General features: G+C 42.8%; 1 protein-coding gene across 2 annotated transcripts; it reads right to left on the bottom strand.

Moving 5' to 3' along the window:
- Nucleotides 1–239: 239 nt before the first annotated feature.
- On the bottom strand, nt 240–11,698 carry LOC117766256 (transmembrane protein 184B-like). Of its 2 annotated transcripts, XM_034593127.1 has the most exons (10): nt 11,203–11,681; nt 8,678–8,911; nt 6,966–7,131; nt 5,083–5,173; nt 4,772–4,847; nt 4,406–4,497; nt 4,104–4,273; nt 3,725–3,919; nt 3,380–3,406; nt 240–2,808 (listed from the first exon to the last, which is right to left on the bottom strand). In XM_034593127.1, exons 2-10 carry the CDS (start codon nt 8,909–8,911, stop codon nt 2,579–2,581), a joined length of 1,281 nt encoding a protein of 426 aa, XP_034449018.1. In that variant the 5' UTR covers nt 11,203–11,681; the 3' UTR covers nt 240–2,578. The 2 variants fall into 2 exon arrangements, with proteins under 2 accessions (XP_034449018.1, XP_034449019.1); XM_034593128.1 differs by lacking the exon at nt 3,380–3,406 and having other exon boundaries at nt 11,203–11,698.
- Nucleotides 11,699–11,746: the final 48 nt, after the last annotated feature.

The following is an 11,746-nucleotide window of genomic DNA, read 5'->3' as shown; positions in this document are numbered from 1 at the left end:
TATACTAATATATAAGCAGCATTTCATTTAGTGTTGGCCAATTAAACTAACATGTTTATGTACAATATATCCCATATGGTAAATATAAACTTCTGTTTCTGGTGTGCTTCATAATAACACAAATATAAATAATAGAATATATGATATTACAATATCATTAAAACATTTCATATTGTTGTGTCAGTGGTGTTTACATTGGGATAAGAAGCAAACTCAATAATAAAACCATGGCAGGAATGTCTTGTTTCCATTTGTCGTTTATTTCCTTGTCAACACCAACAGAAAGCGATACAGCATCAAAACACAAGAAAACGTTACCAATATACAAATGAAAAGGTACACAACAGAAATAAAAGAGAATATATGAAAAACTTAAAATATGAAAACACAAAAAAAATATGAAAACAAAGCACTATACCAGGCAATATCATCTCAGTCATCATGAATGTTTCGCAGTGCCTAGTTTGAACTATATTTACAACATTCTTTCCATTCTGGAATAAAACTCCTGGTTTAATATATTCAGCTTTTTACATCCAGCTTTAAAATCACAGAGTATCAAAACTATCATCTGATAGTGTTTTGAATAAAGACGCTTGAGTTGGACATACTTTGCCCCTATAGGTTACAGCATAAGGCAGTGAATTTCACTTTTTTCAATACCATTAAGTTAATGTTAAGTAAATAGAATAAACTGACGTTGTCTTTAACTGCAGGCTCAGCGAAAAAAAGTGAATGCATTAATTACTGAGTATAGGAGGAGTTTGGAAGGATTATGGCTCCGCAGTCACAGCCAGACCCCCACTGGTGGTGGGTTCCACAATTTTATTTAATTTCCATTTTAATCGAATGCAACTTTCTCCAAAGTAAATGATTGTGCTGTTGAGGATGAGCATGGCTGTTAGTTTTTTTAGTTTGACTACATTCATTACTCATGAGGGCTGTGTTGTACTGTGTGTTTACCTGCAGTCAATAGAATCTGTTTGGATTCTGCTTTCAACATAAACAAAAAACGCCAACGTACATTACGTCACCATTACGCCTTATGTCCCCTGTCTAAAGAATCTAGTGAGCTTTTACACCAGTGTCCTGCCATCAAGGAGCCTCGCTCACAAACAACCTCACCAAACACCAGTCACTGCTAAAACACATTAAACATCAGCTGATAACAGCACGAACCATCAATTCAAACACAGTTTCTATTGTCTTTAAGTAAAAGACAGGAACAAAAAAAAATAACTGTTCATATTCTCTTTTCCCAAAAGAAAAATAAACCAGAGAATGTCAGACAGGCCAAAAAGTTTGACTCAACATTCTGTCATTTAGCATTTTCCAACTTTGAATGCCCATATGTTCCCATTTTAAAAGTGAGTTCAATCAGATGTAATGCCTTTACATGTCCTTATCTGTCTGGAGTGACCAGTGTCCTGACTCACTTCCTGCTGCTATATCAGGGATGCCATTATAAGCAGTACCAGCAGAGGCAGGCCTGATCTGCACGGCCTCTAATGCCATTAATTAGGGAATATAATCCCACAGCACATCACAGCTGGGCGGGCCCTGTAGTGTTGCTTCTTCAGTAATCTGTAATCTGTGTGGGTGTTGCCCTTCCGTCAGTCCCTATGCCCACGCTCAAATCTCTCCCACAGCTGTTCACTCCGTGCTCCAACAAACAATAACACTGAGCGAGGAGCCCACACTGGGCCGACAGCCGCTGTCATACTAAAACCATTTAGATTCGCTTGTGCATGTGAACCCACAGGAAATCCAGACATACACATAATGTATATATACACACACAACAGTTTTCCCATCGCACTTGTCTTTAAATGAGTTTTACCTTCAAGGTCATACAGCATTTAAATAAAAAAATATTTAGCGTTTCAATTGCTTTATATATTAAAACGAAGCACTGCAATTCAAAGGCTCCTTTGTTATCTTGACTATAAATCAATTCTGAATCTTGAGACAGTGTGTCTCAGTGGCTGAGGTGCAGAGGGCTGCTCCCCCTATTTGGCAATGTTTCGGTAAGAGGCAGAGTTGGCAGAGGGGTGAGGAGGAGTATGGTTTAAGAAACAGTATAAAAACTAAAGAAAGGAGGAGGCCGTGTGTTTCAGAGGAGGATGGCACTTTGTCTGGCATACACCTTATATTGACATCTAAAGTCTAAAGTGTAGCATAAGCAGGCATGGTTAATTGTACTTATCCATAATCAGCAGATTATTGGAGATACTGTATGTCTATCAGTGATGGCCTATATAAATTAACACAAATTCCCCACCTCTCTCCTCCTTTACTTTATAACGACACACTCGTCTTTCTTCACTCTCCCTTTCTCCCCTGGTTTCCTCTTATTCCTTGTAAAACACCCGTTCCCCCTCCTGCAGTTTGCTAATCACACGTGTAACATGAATCTGATCTTTCGTTTCTCTCCAAATGTGATAAAGAAAAGACAAATACCAGAATCGAATCTTCCACATTCAGGCTGAAACAAAAGATCAGATCCGTCTCTCATACCTTCTAAAAATTCAACAGTGGCTACGGGAGTATCGTGACTTTCTTAGTGTGTGTTCGAGTCTTAGAACTCGTCGTCTGAGCTGAGCAGCAGGGTCTTTTCATTATCCCCGCGGGTGCTGAGGCTACTGTGGCTGCGGGAGAGGGGTGGCCCCCCACTTCGCTCCAACGTGGACTGCTGGGTGTACTGTTGATAAGCTGGAGAGAAGTTGTGGATGGCGTCCTGGACCATGTCGCCTGGATTCATGGTCTCCTTCAGGCTGCTGGAGATGCTCTTCATTGGGGCACAGCGACCTGGAAGGGGGGGGGGGGGGGGGGGGGGGGGGGGGGGGGGGGGGGGGTGAAGGTGAAATATTGATATAGAGATATGAAGCAGTACGGAAGGTGAGTGAGGGATGAAATGAGAGAAACTGTTTTCATCAAACTGTCAAGTGAATTTCCAGAATAAATATTTGAAGTGTCGGCAAAAAAAGAAACTGCTTCTGCAAAATTTAATCAGCAGGAGTGAAGAAATAAATCTGTTATTAATGGATTATACAATAAAGCAACAGCAGTTTCATTAGCAAGCAGGGACTTTCCTTTTTTACAAGAGAGTTGGGGAACATACAAAACACAAAATTATGCCAGAAGAAACAAAAAAGGTAAAACGTTCATAGCCTGATTTCACTGACAACAAATGAACATAAGGAAACAAAAGAAGAAAGAACAACACCAATGAGTCTAGAGGCATCAACTGAACTCATGCTGAAAACACCGATCACGTTGAAATAATGGATATTTAAGCACAATGAAAACACAACAATAAAAAGCACTGGAACAAACAAAACTGCAGATACAGACGAAAGGCAGCTGACATCAGACCTACCGTACTGTCCATAGATAGGAAATGAGCCTTTCAGTGCAGCACAGTGAAGGAGAAGAGAGGAGAAAAGAGAAAAGGGGAGAAGAGAAAGACAAGAAGGAAGAAATAGAGAAACAGAGCAGGAGAAAAGAGAAAGACTAAATATTTAGATAGAACTCAAAGTACAAAGGGTGAGGTCACTTCTGAAAGACTGTAGAAATCAGAATGTATCAAGAGTCCTGTAAATTCAGATTAAATTGAGTATTAAAATAAAAACACTAATAAGTAAACTGTTGTTTTCATTATTTACACAGTTAAATTTACTTAAAACCTCCCAAACACACACACACACACACACACTTCTTTTACCATATGAGTCCAGTCTTTTATCCATGTAGACTTTGTAAGTGAAGGCATGGCGCAGAGCCACAGCAGCAAAGAACATCTCGATACAGATGATGAAGTTTTGGTAACCAGCAGCAACCGTTCCCTCGCCCACTGAGAAGTCGGCAGAGTTGATCTGAGGGATGGCGCCGCACTTCTCCAGGATGGCCAGCAGCATCCCTAACTCAAACAAAGTGGATTGGAGTTATGGCAGGGCAAGGCAGCATCTCAAGATTAATCATAAGATTCACAGCACAAAACACAACAGATGAAAACAGCAATTGCAGCAGCAGTGCCTGTGTGTGTGTGTGTGTGTGTGTGTGTGTGTGTGTGTGTGTGTGTGTGTGTGTGTGTGTTTTCTCACCTTGCCAAAAGGAAAGAAAGATGACTGACTTGACCATGAAGAACTTCAGCACGGGGTTGTACGGGACAAGCAGGTCACGTGTGGCAAAGTAGAAGAGGAAGAGAGCGTAGAGCGACAGGCTGACGGAGATGTTGTAGATGATGGTCACATACAGGTAGCCGCTAGCCACACTGGAGGAGAGAGGGATTTCATTTTAACGAAATCAGCACAGTTAGGAAGAGACTTGAGTTTATATCTTTGAACAAAGATCAGTCATTACTTTAGCCTAAGCATAAGATAGCTAAGTTTCTGTGGAAACATACTTGAAGTCTCCATCTTTGTATTTCCCAAAGGCTTGAAGAACGACAGTGATCACTGCCACCAGGGGTTTCACCACACAGAACTGGAGAGTGGCCTGAGGAAGATTGAGAGAGAATGAAGACATCAGGAGGGAGACGGGGTCAGCACAAGGCAGCACTGCTACAAAACTCCTTCGCTCATAGTGTAGTTTAATAAAATATCTAAAGCTTCTGACAACATCCAGTTTTCACTGACAAAGACAGAAGGAAACATTAATGATAGTAACATTGAACAATAACCACAGCGGCTCCATATGGTTAACAACAAGTGATCTATGTTAACGTTGTATTTGCAATGTGCAGGCTATGAGCGATGATGGTGTTTGGTACCTGTTTGCAAAACCTGAGGAAACCGATGGAGTAGGTCTTTCCCCACAGGCAACAGGTCCCATACATACAACTCGACCTAGAGTGGAATACACAGGTTATACAGGTCAGAATAGTTTATAGAATAGAGGAGGAGAAGAAGTATAGGAAGGAGGAAGAGGAGGACTAGAAAAGAAAAAGAATAAGAGGGAGGACAAGAAGTAGAAGTAGGAGGAGAAGAACAAGAATAACAAGAAGAAGCAGAGCAAGAAGGAGAAGAAAACAAAGACAAAAGGGGAAGAGGAGGAGGAGGAAGAAGAGCAAACAAGACTTACTCAATAGGTTTCCCTCTGATCTCAGCCATGATGGCACTCTCTCCTCCCAGATACTCATAACACAGACTCAGGAAGTTGTAGATGACAAAGGCTGCAGGGTCACACATAGAAGATAAGGTGTTTAAGGTGATGAAAACACAGGATATTGGTGTTGAATGTGAAAAAGGAAAGTTATGATTTGCTGATTCTGGTTCAGAACAGCTGACTCGCCATTTCAAAGCACACAGGTGAGTCATACCCATCAGCAGTCTGGGAAATGACCGGGTTGTGGTTGTGAAGGAGGAATAAGCCTGAGCACATAATGATGGGGTACGGTTCTCTAGTGCTGAGAGCAGAGTGGAGCGGTGTGATCACAGACGGGATCATGAGAGGAGAGCAAACGCTGGAGAGAGCTCGAGGTCGCGCTGCCACACAAGAGTGTCACATAATACGAGAGAAACATTTTCACACTACCAATAAGGGTCTTACACAAGTGGACTACACATTAAAGTGGGGCTTTAATGTTCCCCTCATGTAATGCGTTAGATAACTACAACTAATGAAGAGTCACACAAAACATCACGTGTGAATACGATTTAGATCTTTATCAGCATCATGGGCCTAAATGTGAAGCTACAACAGGTGTGTCCCTAATCCCGTTCGGTTTTATCCACCGTTCAGATCTCATATGTAATCATCCTAATAAATGTGGCCAGCTACACTGATCGCTTTAATATGACACCTGACACGCCAATGGAACAACACATATTTTTCAGGTGGAGTAGTGTGCACGTTAATCTGCTGACTGTCGGGCTCGGCTGACAATTTTGACATTTCACCCTGTTTTTATAGCATCAAAGAGCCAATTCAAACCAAACTTGAACAAACATCAGCTTGATAAGAACTACCTAAAATTAATTTTGAGAAAAATCGAAATTTGACGTGTACTTTGACTTTATATTTTGTTCCATGTCCCATCCACTAACATGGAAAAGGCGGGGTTCATGACCTGTACTGCTGCCCCAGGTGTGCTCAGGCTCAGGCTCACCCACAGACAGCCGCTCCCTGTGCCCCGGCTCTCGTTGCTGTTCAAAGTGGCTGAGTTTAAAAGGTAAGCCTCTTATTCCAGCACACTGACAATCTGTGCCAGAGCAGCACAGCACAGTGCCGGCTTTGTTGATGCTGCATTATTACAAACACTGTATATTCTTTATCTTTAAATTATTTATTAGACCAACAGTTCAAATCCAAAATGTGTTCATTCTAAAAAGCAGCTTATCATAACTTAATAAATTGAGGCAGATTCACTTCCAGTTGCACTTCAGCACCAAATACACGTACAAGCAGTTATTAAGCTCATGTGATTATGTTTTATTAAAATTAACATTAATCTAACAATAGCATGTTTTGAATCATATTTAACTGCTTGTTTTATTCTCTGCATGAAAATCCAGCGACAGTATTTGCATTATATGCTTGTGGCTTAAAGAACAAGGTTGTGGTTTATCTTCTCACAAGTGAGATGCTTTAAAAAAAAAAAAAAAAAAAAAAAGGTCTTCTCAAGGCTTTGCTCGTTTTCATATAGTTGCTAGGAAACAGGTCTCCCCCTCCCCTGCAATCCCAACAGACCAGGGAGACATGAGAACAAAGATGGCAACCTTTGTAAATGAAGACACTGCAAAGGCCGTCTGCCACTGGGGTATCACAACACATAAATTCTCACACCCTAATTTCTACTGGGAATCGAGTAACACACACACACACACACACAAAGCGCTCACTCTTAACACTGTGGTGAATATTCGCCTGTGGTGTGCATGCAAAATATGTCAGAGTGCAATCCAGCCTGCAGCAGAAAACGTTCCCGTACCAGTTGATTGCGTTTCCCTCCTCTATCCACTCACCTTCGTAGCAGTCTCGCACTGTGTCAAAGTAAACGTAGTACTCCTCATTGGTGAAGAAAAGGAGGCTGAGCCAGGAGTCGAAGGCGTAGATGGGGACTATGAACAGGATCCTCACGATGTGCCTCTGTTCATTTGGAGAGCTGTAGTAACGTAGGTGCATGTAGATCTAAAGAGGAACAGACAATCAAAATGAGATCCATCAACATGAGTGATAAGGGCAGAAATATGAGAACTTTGTGCAAAAAAAGTCACAGATTTCGTGCAAAATAAGCCTGAAAGTGATTCACATCGATACTTCATGATTCACACATCATACTGGTGTTTTCACTCGACATCTAGCTTGTCTACAACATCACTCTTCTTTATGTTGCCGCATAATTCTGCTGACAAACCAACCAACCAACACACAGACAGGTGTGAAAACAACTAACTGTTACCTCATGAAACCTGTTTGTGTGTTATCAACAATGCAGCCAGTATAAACGGGCCTGAGTTGGATACTGGAGTAGTGGTGTGTTTGCAGAGTGTGTTGTGTGTGTGTGCACCGACAATAGGGTTGTCACAGGTAATTGATACTGCGCTTTTGTCACAGAGCAGCAGACAGCCAGAGGAACAGGGGGGGGGGGCCTTGTCAGCAGCACCTCTGTTGGCACTCTCCGGCTCCTTTCCACTTACACAATGCCCCACCTATCACCTTTCCTGGTCTGTAAACAGACACACACCTGGGGTAAAATAACAAAGAGTGGGGGACAACACACCAAGCCAGATAATGCACTTTGCTCATAGGGCTTGTTGCTATGGTGACCCTCGTCCCTCCTCTCTCTCTCACACACACACACACACACACAGCTCTTTGATGAGGTCCTAGTGAAGCCAGAGGCACCTGTTGCCAGAGTGACAGACGGCTCCTCTATGCATGTGAAGGGCATCAGCGGACAATGGGAGACAAATCATTAGCCCAAGCATAAAAAACCTCCACTGAAACATGAAGGCTGACAAACTGACACAAAGGAGGCACACAGCCCTGATCCTCTGTGCTGCAACACCAACACTAACACACTGACGATTTTCAACACGGAGGCTTATGACGTCTTACTACGCAGACAAGCAGCCGTTAAGGAAACGCTCACTGACGTCTTGCTCCTCTATAGCTGCGCTTCAGTGCGTTGCTTGAAAAGTGTGTCCAAAGCTGATTGTGTTTCATCGATTTCAGTCAATCAATTTTGACATAAAAAATGAAGAAGAGGGACGAAGAAAAAGAAGGTGAGCAGTGCGTGGATTTGAAAAACCATGTGGAAGAATTAGGTTTTGTACTCCAGCTTAACCTGTTTGCCTGAAGGCTGGCAGGGCACCAACACAGATGCAGCCTCAGCCTCATTTAGACACTGGTATTAAGTCTTACCCAGAGTGACACATGAGGAAGCACATAGGGCTTTAGCATCTTGCTTATAGATACTGTGTTCAGACTGATGGTGCAGTGTGAATAAAACACATCCTCATTCATGTTAACATGACCACAACAAGTCGTCCCAGCACACAGTGCTAGAGCAAAAAATCTTAGGTGTGCAACTCTAGCCTCCTACCTCCTGGATCATCATCATCAAAAGTACATATTAACTTATTATTGGATAAAATGGCTAGAAAACCTCAAACCTTGAAGTAATAACTTAAGTTTCAACCCTCTGACCATTGGACCACCTGCATCCTCTTACCTGGTGACATGTGATTAGAAGAGCCGTCCAAACGAAAAAGCCGGATATAGTTTGGGCAGTGGAGGTCATGAGGAAAAATGGCGTTTCTGGTGTGACGACTGGGGCCACTGGTACCGAAGAGGAGTTGGATCCTTGTGGGGCCACAGTGGCGGGCGACCCCGGGGCGAGGCCAACGGGAGACTCATTCCCCAACCTCTCGGACAGGGGTATGTCCCGCTGCCAGAGTTGACTCATCTGTATGAAAAAAGGGTGAAGAGGAGACTTCATCAATGAAGATGCAACTATTGGTCAAAAAGATTCAGCAGTAAAACCCATTTTTTTAAAGCCTGAATGATAATCACCACAGGCCTGAACAGTCAAAGACCTAAATCTCTATCCGACATCCGCTGATTTTAGATTGAGAAAACAAAAACAGACAGAGCAAAGTAGGACAGTGCACAGATTTACAGTGTAAAAGAGATTGTGTGGACAGACAGATAAAGTGAGATCAAAACAGAGGGGAGTGAAAAGAGGAGCCATAAGGTAGGTGGGTGGGGAGAGGCTTATAAAGAATGAAAATAAAATCAAAACACGCCAGCACTTGGTGGGGGCAGAATCACTCAAACACAGCAAATCATTGTGACGGCAATGAGCTGAGCGCCGCTGACCCAATTTCTCCTCAATTCTTTCTCTGTGATATACTGAGGGATGAAAGAAGTGCAGTGTGGCTCAAGAACGCTCTAAACACAAACATATACGTTTCCACAAATCAGCACAGCAAGAGCTCTGCATAAGCTTTAGATGTGAACGATGTGAGACACTGTGAGACTTTAAGTATCATATTTATGCTCTTTTCTCAACATTCATTATCATAAAAAGGAAACTGTACAGTACTGGATAAACCAGTGAGTCGTCTTTATCACAGTTACACTGACACTCCTAATATGTACACTGCATTTATGCCACGTCAGCAGAAATGGAAAGATATCACACCCACTGGAAAACCTTGAATTATCAACAATGATTGATAAGGAGAGTAAATAAGACAAGTGGGGTGGAACACACAGTTACTCAGCACAGATTTGCAAACATTTGTAAATTAAGACAAGATTCTCCATGTGCCACCCGACCCCCCCCCATCAAATCACTGCAGATCTCTTGAGTGCTGTCATCTCTCCGACTGCATCACCGTCTAGGTGTGGATTCCAGGAAGACAATAATCGAATCGCTCACAGTGAAAACTAATTTCAAGAGGACTTTTCAAACTCCCCAGTGCACCAGCTAAATATAAGCCGGCACACCGTGTGATCATGGATGACTCATATTGCTCAACCAAGACGATATCACTAGTTAGGAACACATCAGCATGTAACCAAGGAAATGAATTTAGGGCCGTTCGAACTCAGCTTTCTAAATAAATCTCCCTTTTAGAAAGAAACACCAGGAAGTCAGAGATGGTGATGAGGCCGGAAAAAATGACAAAAAATAAGACAAAATAAAATGTCCATATCAGTAAATATTGACAATTATCAATATACATATCTCATTATTATTTCTGGAACATGTAAAGACCGATTTTTGTTCCTCTGTGAATGTTGTGGTTTTTAAACTCTTCTTTATGGGCAGAGAATGAAAACCAAAACATTAAACAAATTTGAGGTGGATCTATTATATGTTATACCTCCTCAATATATATCATATGAACATATATTGGACTTTTTATTGCTATTAATGAAAATTATACTGCAACAATCAATAGTTTTATTGCTTCGCCCTATAGCTAGAATATGAATTAACTATATTTTACCACATCTTTAAATGGTGCAATTAAGGGCTAAGGAATAGAGATATTCCCTTTTTATTATGTATTACAAAGAAATCACGTAGAGAATCATCTTGCACAATGATTTCTGATGCAGCAGTTTTAATTCACAAGCATTTTAATGTGATCAACAACATCTGGACTATTCAACCTTTTGCCTCATCTGATGAACTGAAATGGTAGTTTGCAAATAGACAGTTCTTCTGCCAACCATGAAGTTAGACATTAACACAAGTTAGTGAGTGAGTGGCACAGAGGTGAGGCCTGTGTGTTCATACCAGCACCAGGTTGCACGAACACACACACACAAACACACAAAGCTCATGCATCCCTGTGGGCCGCAGACAATAGACAACACATCAGTCCTGTGGACAGGTTTCAAAACGTGCTTTGTTCTTTGACCTCAATCCAATCAGCTCTTTGTGAGAGCCCATCATAAGTGCACAGGCATGGGGGGGGGGGGGGGGGGACATACAGTAAAGCATCAGTGAATTGAGGTCGTGTTCAATCAGAGACCACAACTCACTCACACTGTGCTAAGTGAAGCTGTAACAAACCCTCAATAGGAGAGAGAGAGAAAGAGAGGGGGGGGGGGGGCTTTCAACCTTTAGAACTGTGCACATCAAGCAGTGCTGCGTGTTAAACTGAGGGTGACATCATGTTTACTGGGAATTCAGCATGGAGGATCTCTGAACCAGTTCCTCAGTGGTCGCGCCTCACTCACCTCTGCAGTTGTTAGATCTGCGCTGGGTTCAGTCCGAGCATCGATTTAGCTCCTCATCATCCAGTCGAGTGTGAAAACCTTCTCGGGTGCAGCTCAGCAAAGTAAACACGAGCGAGGGTTAAACTTCAGACGACATCCAGGAACTTATCTGCCCCGCACCTCGGTGTTCGAAACCCCAGGAACCTGCCTCCTCTCCCCGCACAGAGCTGCTGGGTGTCTGCAGCTCAGCTAGCTAAACGTGAGCTAGCCCCGTTAGCCCGGCGCTAGCTTCCCTGCGTGGTTTAAAACAAAAAAGTGGAAACAAAAACCCGGATCTTCTAAGTAGCGACGCCCCGCAGACAGACCGATACACTCCACCCGAGGAACCCCGAATTACCTCCTCGCTTCCCGGCCACAGCGACCAAGCAGACACCGTTACTTCCTCCACATCAGCAGCGGCTGCCAGCTAATACTCGTCTCCCGTGCGCATGCGCAGTGGCGCCGCTGTGATTTCCCAGGGTCGTGATCATGATGTAACTGAGCAGAAGCAACACCCCCCCCCCCC

Source organism: Hippoglossus hippoglossus, chromosome 8 (genome assembly GCF_009819705.1).
Source record: "Hippoglossus hippoglossus isolate fHipHip1 chromosome 8, fHipHip1.pri, whole genome shotgun sequence".
NCBI lineage: Eukaryota > Metazoa > Chordata > Actinopteri > Pleuronectiformes > Pleuronectidae > Hippoglossus > Hippoglossus hippoglossus.
This window is presented reverse-complemented; position numbering and strand designations above follow the sequence as displayed.

Excerpts from the sequence above, each read along its gene's own strand:
- LOC117766256 (XM_034593127.1), bottom strand. The coding sequence starts at position 8,911 with ATGAGTCAACTCTGGCAGCGGGACATACCCCTGTCCGAGAGGTTGGGG. Across the intron at positions 7,132-8,677 it reads TTCTAATCACATGTCACCAG|ATCTACATGCACCTACGTTA; the intron begins GTAAGAGGATGC and ends GTTCCTCTTTAG. Across the intron at positions 4,848-5,082 it reads ATCAGAGGGAAACCTATTGA|GTCGAGTTGTATGTATGGGA; the intron begins GTAAGTCTTGTT and ends ATTCCACTCTAG.